Below are 23,122 nucleotides of genomic sequence, written 5' to 3'. Positions count from 1 at the left end.
TAAAGAAGCAGCCTCTGGAGCTCCCTGCAGGAGGAGGGGGAGAGGCGAAGGTGCGGCGACTTTCCTGAACAGCCCTGCCTGGAAATTCTGTGAGTTCCACGCAGCTGGTGGCAGGGCCCAGTCTTCAGACCAGAAAGCAGAGAAGCGGGACGGAACCACAGAGAAACAATGGTTGATTTTTACCAGCCTTGGTTGCAAAACTGAGGCTGAGCCGCAGTCCCCAACTCCCAACTCAGAGCGCCCCTTCCCCCATACCCTCAGAGACCAGTCACTGTGGAACTCAAGGGGAATCTGAGCAAACGCTGCTGAGACTGTTACTGACCCTGACAGGGACTGAAACTGAGGGTAGTGAGCATGATTAAATATCTACAAGAAAATAAAAAAGGCATTATTAAGGCTTCATATGCAGCAGGGATCTAAGAGGCTTAGACGCCACCTACTGGAAACCAAAAGAAAAACACCTTCTTCGTAGCAGGCTAAAGAGAGACCTTTGTATAACAAATCTTTACAGAAAAAAAGCTGAATACACTTCCATTAATGCCCAGGTGGAGAAATAGTCCATTAAACACCATGAACAACCAGGGTGACAAGGCATCTCAGAAAGAGAAAAATCTCCAGAAAATAAGCTGCAGGCATAGAAATATGCTACTTAAATGACAGAGAATTCAGGATGGTACTTTTGAAAAAACTCAGTGAGTTCTGAAATGAATCATATCAACAATTTCAGGAATTGAGCAAACAACTAGATGAGCAGAGCAAGGAGATTGAAACTCTCAAAAAGAACAGAATAGATCTTCTGGAGATTAAAAAACACAGTGCAAGATTTGAAAAATGAAAAAGCAAGCTTGAGAAATAGAGTTGTCCAAATGGAAGAAAGGATCAGTGATATCGAAGACAGAAATCTAGAAATAAGAAGGAAGAAGAGAGAAAACGAAGAATGAAAAATAATGAGGGAGAAATTCAAGAACTAGCTGATACCATCAGGAGAGGAAACATAAGAATAATGGGCATTATCGAAGCTGAGGAAAAGGAGCAGGGACTAGAAAGCATTTTCAGACAAATAGTGGATGAGAAGTTCCCAAATCTAAGGCATGAGCTGGAGCTTGGAATTCAAGAAGTCAACAGAACACCCAATTATTTCAACCCAAAAAGGCCTTCACCAAGACACATTTTATTAAAGTTATCAAAAATCAATGACAAAGATAGAATTTTCAGGGCAGCTAGGGAGAAGAAAACAGTAACCTATAAAGGAAAACCCATTAGATTATCTTCAGACTTTTCAGCACAAACCTTACAAGCCAGAAAGGAATGGAATCAAATATTTAAAATACTAAATGAAAGGAACTACCAATCAAGAGTAATGTATCCAGCTAAGCTGTCCTTTAGATATGAAGGAGAAATTAAGACCTTTTCAGACATACAAAAATTGAGGGAGTTCTCCACTACGAGACCTGCACTGCAGGAAATACTGAAAGGAGTCAGCTCACCTAAAGCAAAATGACAAAAACAAAACAAAACAAAACAAAACCAAAAAACCTAACCATATGCTACCTCCAGGAGACACATCTCAGCTCCAAAGACAAATATAGACTCAAAGTGAAAGGGTGGAAAATGATATTTCAAGCAAATGGCATTCAGCGAAAAGCAGGAGTGCAGTACTAATATCAGACGAACTAGACTTCAAAATAAAAAAATTAAAGAAAGATACTGAGAGACACTTCATAATGATAAAAGGAATCATGCACCAAGAAGACATAAGAACACTTATTAATATCTATGTTCCCAATCAAGGAGCCCCGAAATATGTAAAGCAATTATTAACAGAACTAAAGGGAGAAACAGACCAAAACACTACCGTAGTAGGGGACCTAAATACCCCACTGTTGGATATGGACAGATCATCCATACAGAAAATCAATAAGGAAATAATGTCCTTAAATGACACATTAGACCGACTGGACATAATTGGCATATACAGAGCCTTCTATCCCCAAACAACTGCTTTTACATTCTCCTTTAGTGCACATGGAATATTCTCAAGAATTGATCACATACTGGGACACAGAGATAGCCTCAACAAATATAAGAGGGTTGAAATCATAGCGACCATATTCTCTGATCATAATTCTTTGAAACTAGAGATCAACTGCAGAAAAAAATCAGGAAGAACCACAAATACATGAGATTAAACAACATGCTACTGAAGAAAAGCTGGGTCAGGAAAGAAATAAAAAGAGATCAAGAGATACACAGAAATGAATGATAATGATAGTACAACCTATCAAAACTTTTGGGACATAGCAAAAGCAGTCATAAGAGGAAAGTTCATATCATTACAAGCCTATCTCCAGCAACAAGAACGAGCCCAAATAAACAACCTAACGCTTCATCTTGAAAAGAAAAAACAAATGCCTAAAATCAGCAGAAGGAAAGAAATAATCAAAATTAGAGCAGAAAAAATGAAATTGATAACAAATTTCCATGCACTCATCACCCAACTTCAAAAATTATCAATATTTTAAAAAATGCGATTTATTTGTTGAAGAAGCCAGGTTCTTTGGATTTAGCAAATTGATTCTTTATGGTATTTTAAAACTTGTTCCTCTAACCCTTGTGTTTTTAGAAACTAATTGTTAGATGTAGAGGCTTGATTACATTCAGGTTCAATTTTATTTTGGCATGAGTACCTCATAAGTGGTCCCATGTACTTTCTATTGCATCACATCAGTAGTCACATAAAGTCTGATTATCCTGCTCAGTGAATGCAGGTATTGTTAGTTTTATCTTTTATAGTTTCTTAACCTTTTACCTAGTGGTTTTAGCAGCCATTCTGCACATATTACTTAATCAGAATTCAAAGTATAAAATCATTGGTGATTTTCTTATGTCTTTCATTTTGTTTCCCCCTCAATAATCAAATCATATTAACAAATGAAAGAATTTCATTTCGTGATTCAGAGCTTTACTAATGAACTTGCTTATATCCCAAGCAATTTGAAATTTAAGATGAATTAATTTAAATAAAATTTGTAGTCTTTGTTTTTTAGTCAGTCAAATGCTTTTTTGTCTCCCTTATAAAAATAGACTTTACTCTAGTATTGTTTTTTAAAACTAATGAAGTAGAATCTGAGTATATTAGAATCAGAAGGAATTTTTTGCTAAAGATTGCATGTTTCACTTTAAAGTGTTAGAAACTTACTTTGTAAGATTATACAGTAGTTAGTTGCGAAAATCATAAAGCAAAGTAAGGCAGTGAGGGATTCTAAATTCAGAGTGATAGTTTTCTCTGTTGGAAGGCAAGAGGATGAGATTGATGAGAGCCATACAGGGAGCTTGAAAAATACTGGTAATATTCATTTTTTTTATTTTTTAAAGTTTATGTATGTTATATTTTTATAATGTATAATTTATTTCAAAATGCAAAAGAATGGACTCATTTACTGACAATTTGAAATATTCTCAAATGTTTGATTAAATCTTAAACATAAAGACTTTATCTCTACAAAAACACCATAAAATACATAGTTTCCGAAATTATTTCTTTAGTTCAAGGTAAAAATGAAGGGATCATTATATATCTTATTTGAAATAATAGTCTATTTTTAAGGTCATGCTTTAAAAATTATATTTAATATCAGCCTAGCATTCTAAGTAACTATGAAGGATGGCTGATTATAAGTGTCAACTAACTTCTCATTCTTAGCTGTAGACTGGTTTACTTGAGAATACCCAAGGTTAGTGCTTACTGTGTGTCATTTTTGTGTAGTTGGTTTTTGGTCCTTAAGCAAAGTAACGTTAGTACTTTTTTTAGCTATCAAATGAGTTTATCAGTCAATTTGGTGGTATGTGGGCCTAGAGATTGTATCTGGATTTCCATCGGAGGCATAGTGTTTTAGCTTAGATGGCCTGCTTTTGGGGACAACTGAAAAAACTGCTGGAGAAAAAAAATCACTCATGTCTTTTTTTTTTTTTAAAGCAACAGATTTTCTATTGGCAACAGCCTGTCAGAAAATATGATTCAAAAAATTCTCATTCACAATGTCAATTTATAAAATACTTAGAAATATACTAACATTCACATTCATTCGCATCATAGATTATAAACATTTTGAAAGATTGTGGTACTACAAGTACCCCAAGTTCTTGAATATGAATCTTCAATATTATAAATATATCAGTTTTCCGCAAGTTACCTATGAATACAAGCTAATTACAATAATAGATTTTTTTAACGAGTCCTATTTTTTAAATTTAGTTTCGAGTATATAGTACATTGGTTAGACACCTATATATTTCATAAAATGATCCCCCCATTGCACCCTCCCTCCCCTGACCCTTCACCTAGCCACGTATTAATACTAACTGCATTCCCAGTGCCATGCTCTTCATCCCTGTGACCATCCAACAGCTACTAATTTGTACTTCTTTAGCCCTTCACCCTATTCTACAGCCTCCCAAACTCCTCTCCCATTTGTCTGACACCAAATTGTCCACTATATTTGTGAGTCTGTTTTTGATTAGTTTGTCTTTTTTATTCCTTAGATTCTGCATATAAGTGAAATCATATAATGTTTATCTTTCTCTGTCTGACTTAAATACCTTCTAGGTCCATCAAAGCAATATCTTTTTCCATCCCCTTCCTTTTCATATGTACAGGTCTTGTTTTCTTATCCTTTCAGTCACTCTATGTCTTTTGGTTGGAGCACTTAATTTTTTTCCACTTAAGGTACTTATTGATAGGAATGTAGTTGTTACCATTCTTTATTCCTGTTTTTGATACATGTTTTTTCTTAAAGAAGTCCATCCAACATTTCCTGTAATACTGACTTAGTGGTGATAAATTCCTTTAGCTTATTTTTGTCTGGGGAGCTCTTTTTCTGTCCCTTAACTCTAAAAGTTAGCTTTGCTGGATAAATTATTCTTGGTTGTATATCCTGGGTCTTCATCTTGTCAGTATTTTTTGCCAAGCCCTTCTGTCCTGCATAGTTTATTTTGAGAAATCACCTGCCAGTCTTATGGGTGTTTCCTTATAAGTAATTATCTTTTTTCCTCTTGCTACTTTTAATATTCTTTCTTTATATTTAATCTTTGGTGTTTTAATTATGATATATTCCTGATTTTTGGAATTTACTGAGCTTCCCGGGGTTTTATGTCCATTTCCTTTACCAGGTTAGGGAAGTTTTCCATCATTATTTCTTTAAACAGCTATTCAACATCTTGATTTTCTTCAGTTACACCAATCAGACTAATATTTGGAGCCTTAGTAGATAGTGTCCCATATCCTCCTTAAATTATTTTTATAGTTTTGGCATCTTTTTTCTTGCCATTCTGATTGAGTGTCCTGATTGGCTTTCCTGTTCTCTAGATAGGACATTTGATCCTCTTCTTTATTCACTTTGTTTATTCCTTTGTTTATTCCACTTAATATATTTCTCATGTTAGATAATGTATTCTTTTATAATTTCCATTTTTATGTTTATCTCTTTGTTGAAATTCTCACTGAATTTATCTGCACTTCCCAAAAGTTAATTGAGCATCTTTATAACTAGTGTTTTGAACTCTACACCTGTTAGATTACTTGACTCCATTATATCTGAATCTCTGTTCTGTTCTCTCAAATGGTTTCTGCTTCTTTGTCTTCCCATTTTGGCTGTCTTTTCGTGTCTGTTTCTATGTACTAAGCAAAACTCCTAAGTCTCCCGGTCTTAGTGTGGATTTGTGAAGTAGGCGTCTAATGGCACAGTCCTGTGAGGGGTTCAGCTGAAGGCCAAACTTAGCCCAAGCCTGTGCCCCTCCGGGGCTACTTGTTAAGATTGAGCAAGCAATCCACAGATGCTGAGCTTATAGTTGCCTCAAAAGGCCACACCAGAAGCCGAGGCCAGCTGCCTACAGTGTGAGTCTAGACACTGCTCAGCAAGGAGCACTTACTCGCTGAGTATATACCCGGATGTGGCTTGGGTGGGGCCTGAGTTGGGGTAGGTGGAATTTCAGGGAATCCTCTGGGCAGAGCGACCTCTGTTATCCAGTTTGATGACGTCAGGGCTATGAGGACGCTGCGTCTAGCACACTGGTAGGGGGAGGGCTCAACAGAGAACAATGGATACTGCTGGCATGTCTCTAGAGAGCGAGACTTGCCTTGGCCCTCACTCCGACAATGCCTCCCTGTAAGTCCCTGATGCTCCCTGCGCGCCGCCAAATCGGCACTGATGCTCAGAGTGAGCAGGTCCGTCACCGCAAAAATCCACTCATGGACCAGCCCCTTTAAGAGGCTTCTGCCTCTGCTGCTGCCACAGCTTTAGTCTCACTCAGCCGCTTGAGACTGAGTCCTCGCGTCCTTGCCTTTTCCTACCTTCTGCCATTGCAGGGTGATTTCTTGGATTCCTCCCTATAGTTGTATGGCTTGTTTATACTGGGCGATTTTTCCTTGTTTCTGCTCCTTGTCTCCGTCACAACTTTGATTCCACTCACATCTTCTTGAACATTGCCTTTGAGCCTTTGTTTCTCACCTTTTAGCTGACCAGGGAGCAGGCTGATCTTGAATCATTCTGGGTATTTGATTTGGTCAGAGATTTAAAATTTTTTATTGTGTATTTTCTACTGTAATCACTAAGCCTCCTAATTTAAAATTTCTACAATGGTGTTTAAAATTAAAATTCTGGAAAAATACCTCTAACTATAATTCAGTTATAAATTACCAAATATGGAAGTGACACATATTTGGTAAATAAATGTTTTTCATAATCCTGTTACATAGGATAATAGCTTAAATGATTTTAAAGATTTAAATAAAATTGAAAGAACTAACCTTTGTCCTCCCCTTTTTAAAAAATTCTTTTTCAAAAAATTCCCTTAGGTAACGGAAATCCAAGATTGGAGTGCATCAAGTCCACATAGCGCAGCATACGTTCTCTGGGATAATGGTGCTAAGAACCTTTACAGGGTTGGCTTTGAGGGCATGGTAAGTAGTCAGAATAAAAGATGAAAATTTTAGATGGATGAAAGAAGGGAAATACAAATAGACTTTATTGTATTCTTTTATTTTTTATTTTTTATTCTTTTGTCATCTCTTTTTTGTCACAGTACAACCATTTGAATAATGAATATGCAATAGGAGGGGAAATCTATAAAGTGATAATTTAATAACCTTTCATATTTACTATAGTTTTTTTGAACTATTTAAATAATAAACCTGATATTGCAGGTTAATCTTTGGGTAACTTACTATATATTGATTGTGTAGAGCTGACCCCTTATATGTAAGTTAGGGTTTTATTTACTGAAATCTATCAAAAGTTAGGTAAGACTGCTTCTTGGCATGGACATAGAGAAGAGTATTATGAAGAGGTTCTATGGTATATTTGATAAAAATATAAATTACAGTCTACGGCCATGCCACCCCGAATGTGCTTGATTTCGTTTGATCTTGGAAGCTAAGCAGGGTTGCGCCTGGTTAGTACTTGAATGGGAGACCACCTAGGAATACCGAGTGCTGTAGGCGTTAAAAGGAAAAAAAAAAAAGAAAAAAAAATATATAAAAATTACAGTAAGTGTTAAAATTATTTTTAAGGAGATTCTTTTTCACTGTATTTTTAAAGTGTAGTGTTGATAATTGAAAATGATTGACCTAGAAACACTTCGAATACTTAAGTGCTTAGGAAAATAATGGTGGTTTATTCAGTGGATTGCCTTATATTTCTGCTCTTCATGGATCGTTGTTCAAATGTTGACCCCAGCTATTTAATTTAGAGTATAATTAAATATTATATTAATGCTAATATATGCCTTTTATATTCTTTCCATTTTGAATATATTCCTCATTCAAAGAATTCTTTAAATTTCATTTTTTTCAACTGTTTGATCGCTCTCATTAGGAAGAGAAAAATATCCCACTGTCTCTTTGCCTTAATTTATTCCATTTATGTCTAAAAGCTAGCCATGTGACTCTAAACAACTACTTTACCTGCTAGTATTTATAATTGTATATATCATTGGTTATCAGGTTTCCTTTATTATCTTCATGCTTCTTCATTTTTAAACTGTGAATTTCTATAGGATGCCTATTGATTATTTAACTTGCTTCAAATGAAGCCTTACATTCTATATGTGCTCAGGTACTTAATAAATATTATATATATATAGATCCCATTTTTTTTTTTTTTGTTGGATAAATAATACTCTTTTGTATGGTTATGCTATTTATTTAATGAGATTTCTGTTGATAGGTATCTGGGTTGGGTTTTTTCATTGTTGCAAGCAGTGTTTCAGCAAGTATCCTCATGCATGTGTCTCTGCACATTTATGGGTGTATTTCTTTTGGATAGATTCCCAGAAGTGAAATTGCTGGGTCTAAGTATCATACTAAAACAATCTGACCACTGTGTCTCTTTGGCTAGGATTTAGCTTAATGCGATGCTCTAGTGGCAAAGGAGCTGTAAAAGAGTTTGGTTCCGTGTGTGTGTGTGTGTGTGTGTGTGTGTGTGTGTGTGTGTGTGTGTATAAAGGAGCTCCTTTCCTTAATAGAGTGAGAATATACTGATCATATATATCTATATATACCTATATATCAGGTACTATTAGGCACTATAAGTAAATCTGCTTTTTCACGGTAGCCTCCTAGGTTGCTCTTCTAAGTTCACATTTTTTGTACTTTTTCATTATATGACACCTGCCTCCCCATTCAGATACTGAAATAGTAATTTGTTTTCTTATACAAGCTAAGTGGAAAAGAACTTAGCTTAATCATGTTATGGCGAAGTAAGCACAAAAGCTGATGTAAATAGGAAAATTGAGCAAAGAATAAAAAGACTGTACTTTGTTCTATATTTCATAAAATTGATTAGAAAAATCAAATGAATTCTTTTTGGGTATAAATATTTTAAAAATGAAATGTGTTTATGTACATTTTAAATAGTAGATATTCGTTATAGTCCCCTCTTCTCCTTTTTTAGCATGTGTTTCTGAAAATATAATGGTAAAGATCCAAGCATTTTAATTTTGAACTTTAAAAGAAGCTAAAAGTAAGTAAAGTATGACCTATCTGAAGATCAGGTTTAGTTTTTAATGGGTGCTTTTGAAAGCAATGTTTAGTGTGACTTTTGACTTCTGCTGAGGATATGTTTTAAATGAATGTTTTTGCCTATTTTAGGTACTGAGCTATATTTGAAGTTTTCAGGGGTGATTTTTCTGGTTTCTTTTCTTCTTAGTCTGATCTAAAGTGTGTCCAGGATGCCAAAGGAGGTTCGTTTTACAGAGATCACTGCCCTGTGCTAGGTGAGTTAGTAGACTAGAGAAAATTACTAAATAATGGGTCAGAGTTCATGGGATCAGAAAAATGTTTAAATCGAACTCTTAAAAACTATTTACCATTAAAGATATTTAAAGAAGTAACTTTTTGATTTTATTTTGGTTTTAAAAAATTGTTCTTTTTCGATGATTTATGTAGACATTGAATTGTCATAGCTTGAGAACTGAGATGCCATTTATGTCATAATATGTTTGAAACTTTTGTCTTTTAACCATAAACTTATATTGTTGAAAAATTTTGTGTTAGATTATCAATGTCATATCTCTTACGCTACTGAGAATAGGATCTGACAATTTAAAGTTTATAAATTCCTTAGAATTTGTGTAAAATTGCCTTCTTAATACGAGAACAGCTCCAAGATTAGGGTAATATAATACATATAATTTTACATATCGTTAAAATAAAAAAAGAATAAGAAAACCAAAATTTTTATTTTATAGATTTTTATTGTTGCCGTGATGAACATTTACCACATTCTTTTGATTAAGCCTTTAGTCTCTGAATGCTTTCCTTTCTCACTCATGTGAACTGTGTTCTTCTTTCTAAATAATTATTGGATTTGCCTTTTTGCCAAAAAGTGCTGTAAAAGAATAATCTATATTTTTGATGAGATCATCCATTTCTCTTGCTTTCAGAAACTTTGTGTCTTGCCGTCACAAGAAAAGTGTAGAATCAACATACACATTTTGAATCTCTTATCGTAGTGTTTTATGATCATGAATCCTTTATCCCACTACTAGCTTTGAAAATAATCTAGGGAATGGACTTTGAAATATTTAAAAATGGTCTTTATGTAAAAATCACAAAAACCTTTGGTTAAAAAAAAGTATTAAGCACTTCATTGTAAAAAATGATTCCATATTTCTCTTTAATGGTCTGTAGTTATTATGGCATTGATGCAGTGATAGACAACAGGTCTTTCATGCAGAAAAGTGAATATTTTCAGTACCCAGAGCTTTGTATTCTGATGTAGGGTTGCATAGTCTTTTATAGATTCTATTACTGTTCAGTCATCGTTGTAATTCATCATATTATTTCATTTTTTGAGTCTGAAGTTTTATTTTAAAGATCTCTAGTTCTAGAATCTGATATAGCATATTCTCAAAACATTTTAGGATTAGGTAGTAACAGAAAGTAAAAATCTAGAGCTTTTTCTTGTTTAAAAATAATGCAGTTGCATGTTGTCGCTGTGACTTTCCTTTTCCTTTGTCAACTCCCTCTGCAATTACAGGTGAGCAGAATGGTAACAGGAATCCTGGTGGATTGCAGATTGGTGACCTGGTAAATATAGATCTTGACCTAGAAATTGTACAGTCTTTGCAGCATGGTCATGGAGGATGGACTGATGGCATGTTTGAGACTTTAACTACAACTGGAACTGTGTGTGGCATTGATGAAGATCATGACATTGTAGTTCAGTATCCAAGTGGCAATAGGTTGGTGATATTTCCTTTTTTTAAAAAAATTATTTATTTAAATTAGTTTCAAGTATATAATACATTGGTTAGACATCTATATAGTTCATAAAACGATCCTCCCAGTTGCTTTTTCTTTCCCCTGGCCCTCCACCTAGCCATCATATTAATGCTAACTGCATTCCTTTTGCTATGCTCCCCATCCCCGTGACTTTCTATCAACTACTAATTTGTACTTTCTTAACTTTTCACCCCATTTCCCAGGCCCTCGAAACCCCTTCCCTCTATCTGTCACCAAATTGTCCACTATATTTGTGAGTCTGTTTTTGATTAGTTTGTTCTTTCTGTTCCTTAGATTCCGCATATAAATGAAATCATATGTTATTTATCTTTCTCTGGCTTATTTCATTCAGCATAATAACCTCATTTTTTTAAAGGCTGAGTAATATTCCATTGTATATATGAACCATAATTTCTTTATCCAATCGTCTGTTGATGGGCATTTAGGTGCTTCCATATCTTGGCTATTGTAAATTGTGCTGCCATGAATATTGGAGTGCATAGATCTTTAGAAATTATTGTTTTGGTTTTCTTTGGATAAATACCCAGAAGTGCAATTGCTGGGTCAAAAGGTATATCCATTTTTAATTTTTCGAGAAACCTCTACTGTTTTCCATAGTGGCTGTACCAATTTGCAGTCCACCAACAATATATGAGGGTTCCCTTTTCTCCACGTCCTTGCCAACACTTGCTGTTTTTTGATTTATTGATGATAGCCATTCTGACAGGTGTGAGGTGATATCTCATTGTGGTTTTAATTTGCATTTCTCTGATTGTTAGCGACCTTGAACATCTTTTCATATGTCTGTTAGCCATCTGTATTTCCTCTTTGGAGAAGTATCTGTTCAGATCTGCTGCCTATATTTTAATTGGACTGTTTGTTCTTTTTGTTGTTGAGTTGTATAAGTTCTTTATAAATTTTGGATATTAACCCCTTATCAGCAAATGTCTTCTCCCAAACAGTCGATTGTCTTTTTGTTTTGTTGATGGTTTCTTTTGCCGTACAAAAACTTTTTAGTTTGATGTAGTCCCATTTGTTTACTTTTTCTTTTGTTTCCCTTGCCTGAGGAGATATAGCTGAAAAGAAATTCCTATTAGTAATATCAGAGAGTTTACCGCCTATGTTTTCTTCTAGAAGTTTTATGGTTTTGAGTCTTACATTTAAGTCTTTAATCCATTTTGAGTCTATTATATACGGTGTAAGAAGGTAGTCCACTTTCCTTTTTTTACATGTCCAATTTTCCCATCACCATTTATTGAAGAGACTGTCTTTACCCCATTGTATATTCTTGCCTCCTTTGCCATATATTAAGTGAGAGTGTAGGCGTGGATTTATTTCTGGGCTCTCTATTCTGTTCCATTGATAAGCGTATCTTTTTTTTTTTTTTTGCCAGTACCACGCTGTTTTGATTACTGTAGCCCTGTAGTATAGTTTGATATCAGGTAGTGTGATACCTCCAACTTTGTTCTTCTTTCTCAAGATTGCCGTAGCAATTCGGAGTTTTTTATGGCTCCATATCAATTTTAGGATTGTTCTAGCTCTCTGAAAGTTGCTGTTAATATTTTGATAGGGATTGCATTGAATCTATAGATTGCTTTGGATACTATGGCCATTTTGACGACGTTGATTCTTCCTGCCCATGAACACGATATATGCTTCCATTTATTTGTATCTTCTTCAATTTCTTTTTTCAATGACTTGTAATTTCCTGAAAATAAGCCTTTTACCTTCTTGGTTAATTTGATTCCCAGGTATTTTATAGTTTTTGACGCAGTTGTAAGTGGGATTGTTTTCTTAATTTCTCTTTCTGAAAGTACATCATCGGTGTATAAAAATGCCACTGACTTTAGAATATTTATTTTGTAACCTGCTACTTTACTGAATTCATTGATCAGTTCTAACAGTTTTTTGGAATCTTTAGGGATTCTCTATATATCATGTCATCGGCAAATAACGAGAGTTTACTTCTTCCTTTCCAATTCGGATGCTTTTTATTTCTCTTTCTTGTCTTATTGCTGTGGCTAAGACTTCCAATACAATGTCGAAGAAGAGTGGTGAACGTTGGCATCCTTGTCTTGTTCCTGATCTTAAGGAAAATGCTTTTAGCCTTTCCCCATTGAGTATGGTGTTAGCTGTAAATTTGTCATATATGGCCTTTATTATGTTGAGGTATGTTCCCTCTGTTCCCACTTTGCTGAGTTTTTATCATAAATGGATGCTTGATTTTGTCGAACATTTTTTCTGCATCTATTGATATGATATGGTTTTTATCTTTCAATTTATTATTGTGGTGTATCACATTAATTGATTAGCAGATATTGTACCAACCTGGCATCTTGGGAATAAATCCAACTTGATCATGGTGTATGATATTTTTAATGTATTGCTGAATTCGGTTTGCTAATATTTTATTGAGGATTTTTGCATCAATGTTCATAAAAGATATTGGCATATAGTTTTCTTTTTTTGTAATGTCTTTGTCTGGTTTTGGAATCAAGGTAATGGTGGCCTCATAAAAGGAGTTAGGGGGCCTTCCCTCTTGTTGAATTTTTTGGAATAGTTTGAGAAGAATAGGTGATAACTCTTCTTTGAATGTTTGGCAAAATTCACCTATGAAGCCATCTAGTCCAGGACTTGTTTTTTGAGAGATTTTGATTACTGATTCTATTTTATTAGTGGTAATTGGTCAGTTTAGGTTTTTTGTTTGTTCTTGACTCAGTCTTGGGAGATTGTATATTTCTGGGAATGTGTCCATTTCTTCCAGATTGTCCAATTTGTTGGCATATAATTGCTCATAGTATTTTCTTATGATCCATTGTATTTCTGTGGAGTCTGTGGTTATTTCTCCTCTTTCATTTTTGACTTTATTTATTTGAGTCGTCTCTCTTTTTTCGTTGATGAGTCTGGCTCAGTGTCTGTCAATTTTGTTTATCCTTTCAAAGAACCATCTCTTGGTTTCATTAATCTTTTGTATTGTTTTCCTAGACTCTATTTCATTTATTTTCCACTCCGATCTTTATTATTTCTTTCCTTCCTATATTCACTTTGGGCTTTGTTGTTGTTTTTTTTTCTAGTTCTTTTAATTGTAAGGTTAGATTGTTTATTTGAGCTTTTTTCTTGTTTCTTGAGGTAGGCCTGTATTGCTATGAATTTCCCTCTGAGGACTGCTTTCACTGTGTTCGCCATAGATTTTGAGCGTTGTGTTTTCATTTTTATTTGTCTCTAGATATCTTTTGATTTCTTCCTTGATCTCATTAATAACCCATTCATTGTTTAGTAGCATGTTATTTAGCCTCCATGTGTTTGTGTATTTTCCAGTTTTTTTCTTGTAGTTAATATCTAGTTTCATACTATTGTGACCAGAGAAGATGGTTGATGTGATGTCAGTCTTCTTAAATTTATTGAGACTTGATTTGTGACCTAACATGTACTTTGTCCTTGAAAATGTTCCATGTGCTCTTGAGAAGAATGTATATTTTGTTGCTTTGGGGTAAAATGCTCTGAAAATATCTGTTAAGTCCACCTGGTCTAGTGTGTCTTTTAGGCCCATTGTTTCCTTGTTGATTCTTTGCCCGGAAGATCTGTCCATTGGTGTCAATGGGGTGTTAAAATCTCCTACTATGAGTATATTACGATTGATCTCTCCTTTTATGTCAGGCAATAATTGCTTTATGTATGTAGATGCTCCTGTGTTGGGTACGTATATGTTTACTAGGGTTATGTCCTCTTGATTTATTGCTCCCTTTATCATTAGGTAATGCCCGTTTTTGTCTCTTATTATAGCTTTTGTTTTAAAGTCTATTTTATCTGATATAAGTATTGCTACCCCGGCTTTTTTTTCATTTTTGTTTGCGCGAAATATCTTTTTCCCTTTACTTTCAGTCTATAAGTGGCGTTTGATCTGAAGTGGGTCTCTTGTAGACAGCATATGCATGGGTCTTGTTTTCTTATCCATTTGGCTACCGTATGTCTTTTGATTGGAACGTTTAATTTGTTTACATTTAAAATGATTACTGATAGGTACATTGTTACTGCCATTTTATTATTCATATTTGTTATTTCTATTTTCTTTTTTATTCTTTCTCTTTTTACAGAAGACCTTCTAACATTTCTTGTAATGCTGGCTTATTGGTGATGAATTCTTTAAGGTTTTTTCTGTCTGGGAAGCTCTTTATCTCACCTTCCATTTTAATCGAAAGCCTTGCTAGGTAGAGTGTTCATGGTTGTAGATTCTTATTTTTCATTCCCTTCTGGCCTGCAAAGTTCATTGAAAAGTTAACAGACATTCTTATGGGGGTACCCTTGTAAGTAACCAGCTTCCTTTCTCTTGCCGCTTTTAAGATTCTCTTTTTGTCTTTGACCTTTGGCATTTTTAATTATATGTGTCTTGGTGTAGGTCTGTTTGAATTCCTCTTGTTTGGAACTCTTTGTGCCTCCTGAACTTGTATGTCTAATTCCTTTGCCAGGTTAGGGAAGTTTTCCGTCATTATTTCTTAAAATAGAATCTCAATCCCTTGCTCTCTATCTTGCTCTTCAGGTACTCCTATGATCTGGATATTTTTACGCTTCATGTTGTCCCAGAGGTCTCTTAAACTATCCCCAATTTTTAAAATTCTTTTTTTCTTTTTGTTGTTCTGATTGGGTGTATTCTGTTACCTTGTCTTACAATTCGCTGATTCAGTCTTCTGCTTCGTCCAGTCTACTGTTGAATCCTTCTAGTGTATTCCTCATTTCAGTCTGGTTCTTTTTTATGGTTTCTATGTCCTTTTTCATACTGTAGAGGTTCTCATTATGCTCATTCATTCTCCCCATAAGTTTGTTGAGCATCCTTATAATCATTATTTCGAACTTTGTCTCTGGTAGGTTGCTTGCCTTCATTTCATTTAGTTTATTTTCTGGAGCTTTTTCCTGTTGTTTCAGGATAAAAGTTGTCGTGTGGGTACTGACCCCACTGAGTTAGTTTTGCTCTAGCGGACTTGTGTTGCAACCACCCTTTGTGTATATCACTAAAGGGACTAGTCAGGAGTTGCTCCATTGTGGTCTGGTGCCAGCCTCCAGATGCGTTGGTTTTGTGGCCCCTTGGGAGGGGTTCCTCCATAAGTCAAAGTCAGCCGCTGCTTTCGATTGCTCAGGGCTACCTGGTGAGAACTACAAAGTCATCTGCAGATGGTTGTTGCCTATGCTGGATCTATAGGTAAGTGGAAGAGACAACACTGTAGGCAGCGGTTGGTTATTCCCCGTCTCTGACCTAGGACAGTTTAGCAGAGGGACCAGTGCTCTTCAGTGCCTGACACTGCCTGTCAGTTGCCTGTAAGTCTCTGAAACTGGATGAGCCTCTGGGTGATATTCGTGTTGGGTGGCGCAGGGACCCTGGGAGTCTCCTGGGTCTATTGAGTAAATTTTCCCCTGCCACTACAGTGTCAGTTTACATGCCAACACTGTCTCTGTGGCTCCCTGTATCACTCCAATTGCAACAAGGTCAGCTGCTGCCCACCCTGGGCCTAAATGCGCTACCCCACTTCAGGGGCATACGCCTATCAATGTGCAGTGGGCACTTTGTGTATTTGATGGGGCAGGAGCTTAGGGAACCAAGGGTCATCAGGCCAATACAGACTCCTGCAATCCCTTCAAGAGATATTGCAGCTCGTATAGGCAGCAGTGGTCTGCCCACAACTGTTTTCCTTGAAATGCACTTATTGCACTAGCCAAGGTCTGTTGCCTGTGCTAACTGCACAACCCCAGAGCCAAACAGGGCACAAGAGGCTGCTTGTCAATAGGCTGCAGGTACTTTGTGGCTTGGGTGAAGTGGGATTTCAGGGAGACAAGGTCCATTCGGCTAATACAGCCTCAGTTTTGCTGCAACTTCTGGCTTGGGTGTTCCTGTGGCTTTGATGTGGTTTCTTTATATTATCAGATGTAGGTGTTATGATCAGTTGGATTTCAGGTGATTCTCCATGTAGATCATTTTATAATTCGGTTGTAATTTCAATGCACACCTGCCACGGCTGCCTGCCTGGCCCGTACCTGGGACGAGAGGGAGGGGAATGGATCCGGACTGTGGATGCCTCAGACAGGGGGCTCCGGGCTCAGCCTTGGTGATGTCTCTGGGGGCTGAGGGGCTCCGGGGAAGAGGGGTAGTGGGGGATCATGACATCCTCATGGACTGCCTCAGGGGTTGGTGATAATTTTTTAATATTCAGTAATGGCAAATAAATTTAGTATATAAAGCAAATAAACAAACAAAAATTTTAAAAAAATTTTAAAAAGCCTTAAACAAAGCAAATAATATGATATAATTAAAGACTCTTTAAAGGTAGCTCTAGGTAGATAAAAATCTAGAATATGTTGGTAAGGTAGAGGGGAACAAATGACAAAAAGACTGTGTGTGTGAATTTATATGAATATCTTTATGTTCTGTGCACTTTTTTTCTTCAGGGAGCAGAATACATTGTATCATTATTAGGTCCAAGTGTAGCAAAAAGTTCTGCGATCATGTGGACTCCTCTGGCTTATGTCTCCGGGGTTGTTATCTCTTGGTAACACAGCTCTCTCTTGCCACAGACGTGTGCACACACTATGCCTTCTCAGCAATATAGAATTGCATGCATTTCCTCACTTCTGTTCCTTCGCACATGCCATTGCCTCCATGCAGAATACCCTTTCCTCCTTTTCTTTTTCTCTAGATTAACTCCTCTTCATCCTACAAATATTGAGCTTGTATACTTTGGGAACTGCCTTTCTCCTTCCTTTGTTTATGCATATGTTATTCATCTGTTTAGGTTTCCTATTATATATTAAAATGGTTATTTGATCTCTAAGTTGTGAGTTTCTTGGAGATTGTGCCTATGCCTTTTATTTATTTGCCCTTAAGGACCAAAATATATCCAATTTACTTGTATGTTTATGGTATTTTAAAGAAAAGCAGTAGTTAAATTGAGTGATTTTCAACTTTATTACTGACATGTACATAGAGGGGTTATATAGAGAATAAGAAAAATTAACATTTAGTTAATTTTAGTTAGTTGCTTACCAAAGTGTAGAATTAACTTTTGATTGTATTCAAATCTTATAACATCATATCAGGGGATGCAGAAAAAGCATTTTACAAAATTCAGCACTTTCATGATAAAAACTCTAAATAAACTAAGACTGGAAAGGAATTTCTTCAACCTGGTGAAGGGCATTTATGAAGAACCCACAGCTAACATAATACTTAATGGTGAAAGACTAAACGCCTTTTCCTTATAACCAGGAACAGAACAAGATTGTCTATTCTCCCCACTTCTATTCAGTATTGTCCTATAGAGTATAGCTGGGGCAGTTAGGCAAGAAAAAGAAATAAAAGGAAGACATAAGAGAAAGAAAGAAGTTAAACTATCTCTATTAACAGGTGACATGATCTTATGTATAAAAAAACCTAAAGAATACACAAACTATTGGAACTAATCAATGAGTTCAGCAAAGTTGTCGGATACAAGATCAATATAGAAAAAGCAATTATATTTCTGTACACTAGCAATGAAGAATCTGAAAATGAAATTAAGAAAACAATTCCATTTACAGTAGTATCACAGGGAATAAAACACTTAAGAATAAATTTAGCCCCCAAAGTATAAGACTTGCACACTGAAAACTGTAAAACATTGTTGAAGGAAATTAAAGACATAAATAAATGGAAAGACATCTCATATTTATGGATTGGAAGATTTAATATTGTTTAGATGGTGTATTAGTTTCCTAGGGTTGCTGTAACAAATTTCTAGAAACTGAGTGGCTTCAAACAATAGAAATTTATTTTTTCACTATTCTGGAGGCTAGAAGTCCAAAGTCAAGGTGTCATCAAGATCGAGCTCTTCTGGAGTCTCTAAAGTGCAGTCTGTTCTATGCCTTTCTCCTACCTTATGGTTGCTAACAATTCTTGGTTCCTTGGCTTTCATAGATGCATCACTCATTTCTCTGCCTCTGTCTTCACTGGCCTTCTCTCCTGTAAATTTGTGTGTCACTGTGTCTTCACATGACCTTTTTAACCCCTGGGTACAAATTTTATTTTTAAATGCATTCAAATCAATCTCTAGTCAAGTTCGGATAGTTGTAGGGAGATCATTTGAGACTTAGACATAAATAATCTCTCAGCTCACTATTTTATTTTTGTCAAGCCAACATTTGTAGCTTAACCATCCATGGGGAAAGAACGCTGGGGAGACATAGAAGGAAGTTAATTGAGCTCATGGAAATTCTGAAATCTTTGACATAGAAAATGATCAAAGGCTGTTTTCATGTGACCTTATAAGGACACCAGTCATTGGATTTAGGGACTACCCTAATCCAGTATGACTTCATTTTAACTTGGTTACATCTGTAAAGACCCTATTTCTAAATATGATCACATTTAGAGGTATCAGGGATTAGGATGTCAACATATCTTTTTGGGAGACATAATTCAATCTATAACAGATGGCAATATTTTCCAGACTAATCGACAGATTCAGTGCAATCCCTATCAAAATCCTAGTGCCTTTTTTTTTTTTTAACAGAAATTCACAGATTGATCTTTAAATTCTTATGGAAATTCAAGGGACTCAGAATAGCCAAAACAATTTGAAAGAGAAGAACAAAGTTTTGAGGACTCACATTTTCTGATTTCAAAATTTACTACAAAACTACAGTAATCAATGTATTACTGACATAAAGATAGACATGTAGATTGATGGAATAAAATTTAGAGTCCTGAAATAAGCCCTTGCATTTAAGGTCAGTTGATTTTTGATAAGGGTCCAACACAGCTCAATGGAGGAAAGAATAGTCTGTGGTACTACAATGGTACTAACATTGTATACAAATACAAATCATTGTATTGTACACCCGAAACTAACAATGCTTAATGTCAGTTATACCTTACTTAAAAAAAAAAGAAAACTACAGTAAAAAAAGGGCTGAGTCAACTAGATATCATCGTACAAAAGAATGAAATTGGACCCCTGCTACACACCATATAGTATTAAGTCAAAATGCATCACAGATCTAGAAATGAGCTAAAAATATGAAATTCTTAGAGTAAAACATAGGCATAAATCTTCATGACATTGGCTTAGACAGTGATTTCTTAGATATGACACCTAAAGTAGAAACAGCCAAAGAAAAAATGAATAAATTGGAGGATAGAAGTCTAAGGTCAAGGTGCCTTCACCAGAGTTGGTTTCGGTGAGACCACTTCCTGGCTTGTAGACGACTGCCTTCTCGTTATGTCCTCACATAGCCTTTTCTCTGTGCATGCTCAAAAAGAGACATTTCCAGTATCCCTTCCTAGTCTTATGAGGTCACCTATCCTGTCAGATTAGCACCCCACCTTTATGACCTCATTTTAGCTTAGTAACTTCCTTAAAAGCCCTGTCTCCAAATGCCGTCACATTAGGAGTTAGAGCTTCAACATACTAATTTTGGAATGACACAAATCATTCTATACATTCCATACACTCATGAAAAGATGCTCGACATTATTAGTTATTAGGGAAATGCAATTCAAAACCACAAATGAGATACCACTTCATATTACTAGAATGACTAGAATAAAAAAGTCAGATAATTACAAGTGTTGGTGAAGGTGTAGAAAAATTAGAACTGAATCCTCATACATTGATAGTAGGACTGTGAAGTGGTCTTGATGCTGTGGAAAACAGTTTATAGAGTCACCATATGACCACTCTGAGGTTTATACCCAAGAGAATTGAAAACATTTGTCTACACAGAAACCTGTATATGAATATTTGTAGAAGCATTATTCATAACAGCCAAAGGTGGAAATAACCCAAAGGTCTGTCAGCTGATGAATGGATAAAATATGATGTCTATACAGTGGAATATTATATTTGGCCATAAAAAGGATTGGAGTACTGGCATAATGTTGCAACATAGATAAATCTTGGAAGCGTTATGCTAAGTGAAAGAAGCCAGTCACAAAAGGTCACATATAATGTTATTTTATTTATATAAAATGTCTAGAATAAGCAAATCCATCGAAACAAAGTATATTACTAGTTGTTGGGCCTAGGGAGGGAGTGAATGCAGAGTGACTGCTAATAATTAGGGGGTATCATTTTGTGGTGATGAAAATGAAATTAGCAGTGCTTGGTTGTACAACTCTGAATATACAAAAAACCACTGAATTATATACTTTAAGTGAACGAATTGTATGGTGTGTGAATTATATCTCAATAAAGCTGTTAATAAAAAGAAAAAATCTTAACAGTTTAAGTTTGGATTAGCATATACTAACATATTTTGTGTTAAATATTACCTTATTTGGAAATGTTAGGTTAACACAAATTAGGAGTATTACTCACAGAATTCTTTTTTGGTTAAAACTCTTTCTTGGGCAATGGTGTTAAGAGTAATAATGACATTTGAATTCTAGAAAATAATCGTTTTTTTTAATTCAACAAAAATTTATTAAGTACTAACTTACTAAGTACTGTGTTAGGCCCTAGGATTAGGGCTGCAATTAAAACAACAATTAAGACATGGTCTCCTGCTTTGGAGGGATTCTCTTTTAGTTTAGATAGGTAAAACTGGAAATAACTACTATAGTGTTGTAAGTAATTATGATAGGTGAGTATTCAGGATATTCTGAAGGTACGAAAGAAGAGTGGTCATTTCAGCTGGGCAAATGATAGAAAACTTCAGAGAGAAAATTACAATTAGAATAAGTTTGAAAGATTGACTTGGTTTTCACTAAGGCAGGTTAACACTGTAGGCAGAGGGAACAATTTGAATAAATACTGCTGTGTTCATGCACCCTAATAGGTCTTGTAAATTCTGGAACATTGAGTGAGGTAAAGGGCATTGTGATTGATAAAACTGAAAAGAAAACTTCGTGCATCTTATTTTTATTTTTAACTTGTCAGAGGCACTTGTTTTTGTGGTTGCTTTAGAAAGCCAAGTTTGCATGGTTACAGATTTTAGTAAACAGGTTTTTATATATTGTGACCTTTCTCAAAGTTTTTATGTGCTAATGACTATATTGTAAAAGCTTATTTGACTGGGGAACCTTTTTTCTTTGGAGTGCTATTTGGAGCTAGGGGAAATGTGTTACACATTGTGGTACAACTATTTAATGGAATATTAAATAGTCAATAAAATGGTCATTATGAAAATGGTAGCAGCACAGAAAAATGCTTATGTATAGGAAAGAAATTAGATCCCAAATTTGTTTTTGCTACAGTGATTACAATCATGTAAAATGCCCAAGCATGACATATTAAAACTAAATACTATTTTTATGAGATTGGCAGTGGTATGGGGAAATGGTGTACTCTTTGCAGAGCAGTTTGGCTCTATCAGAATTATAAACAAATGCATACTTTGATTAGTTCTTCTAAGAATCTCTAATGAAATACTGACCTCATGTGGACAAGATATACATAAAAGGATATTCTTTATTGTTTACGATAGTGAAAATTTGGAAATACTGTAAATGATAGTAGGAAGCAGGTTAAGTACATTAGTGTATTTTCATGCTATGGAATATTCTGTAGCCATTAAATTGAAATAAATAGGTCCATGCCTGTGAAATTAAAAAATAAATCTTCCAAGATGCATTCTCTAAGAAAAAAGAAGTCAGAATTATATGATTCCATTTATGGAAAAGAAAACTCTCTACATTATGACTACTACTCAGCATATTGATAAAAGATCTGCAAGGATATACAATAGAATATTAACAGTGGTTTCTAGTAGGGTGGGGAATGATGATCCAGGCATGATGTATAAAATGGAACTTTCGTTTGTCAGCAGAAATTCCCAGTCTGAGATGTGGAAAGAGGAGAAATTTTATTCAGATGAAGAGTTTGCGAAACAAATGCAGCCTCTGGTAGAAGCCAAAAGTAGGCTCCACCCAGTCAAAGGGCAGGCCACCTTTCCTGCCCTGGTTCCCGATCTGTCCATTTTTATGCAAATGAGTTCACATTGCACAGTTCTGATTGGATTGGTCCAAATAGTATGGTACTGATTAGGCAGAGTTGTGTGTTCTGGTTGGCCTATGTAGAGGCAAAAGAGGAATAGCTACTCAGCTCTTATAGACAGGGCAGTTCTCAATCCATTGGTCAAAAGAAGATACCAGGAGCGCCTTCCTAAGGGTTGACTCAGAGGGCAGGAACACAGTGCAGGAGGCTAGTAGCTGTCTGTGGATTTTCCCTTCTATGCAGTGTGCATGAGAGGCCTCTATCAGCAAAGGCTGCTAAACTCTGGTTATGAATTTGGGTTCAGTTAACCACGAGGAATCCTTGGCAGATATATTCCTTCTCAAAGATCACACACTTTATGTGTTTCTGAAATGTTTTAATTTTT

The 23,122-nt window shown here is 35.5% G+C and overlaps 1 protein-coding gene and 1 pseudogene across 5 annotated transcripts in view; both read left to right on the top strand.

Moving 5' to 3' along the window:
• MIB1 (mindbomb E3 ubiquitin protein ligase 1) overlaps positions 1 to 23,122 on the top strand; it is a 114,924-nt gene that overhangs the window by 26,843 nt on the left and 64,959 nt on the right. For all 5 annotated transcript variants that reach the window (XM_023530819.1, XM_023530820.1, XM_023530821.1 and 2 more), the window contains exons 4-6: positions 6,854 to 6,958; positions 9,204 to 9,270; positions 10,536 to 10,740. In XM_023530819.1, the coding sequence (XP_023386587.1) occupies positions 6,854 to 6,958; positions 9,204 to 9,270; positions 10,536 to 10,740 (377 nt within the window). The remainder of the gene's footprint in view (positions 1 to 6,853; positions 6,959 to 9,203; positions 9,271 to 10,535; positions 10,741 to 23,122) is intronic.
• On the top strand, positions 7,380 to 7,498 carry LOC111739884 (annotated as a pseudogene).

This window comes from Pteropus vampyrus, unplaced genomic scaffold, assembly GCF_000151845.1.
Source record: "Pteropus vampyrus isolate Shadow unplaced genomic scaffold, Pvam_2.0 Scaffold55, whole genome shotgun sequence".
Taxonomy (NCBI): domain Eukaryota; kingdom Metazoa; phylum Chordata; class Mammalia; order Chiroptera; family Pteropodidae; genus Pteropus; species Pteropus vampyrus.
The sequence above is the reverse complement of the archived record's forward strand: the minus strand, read 5'-3'. Positions and strand labels throughout refer to the sequence as shown.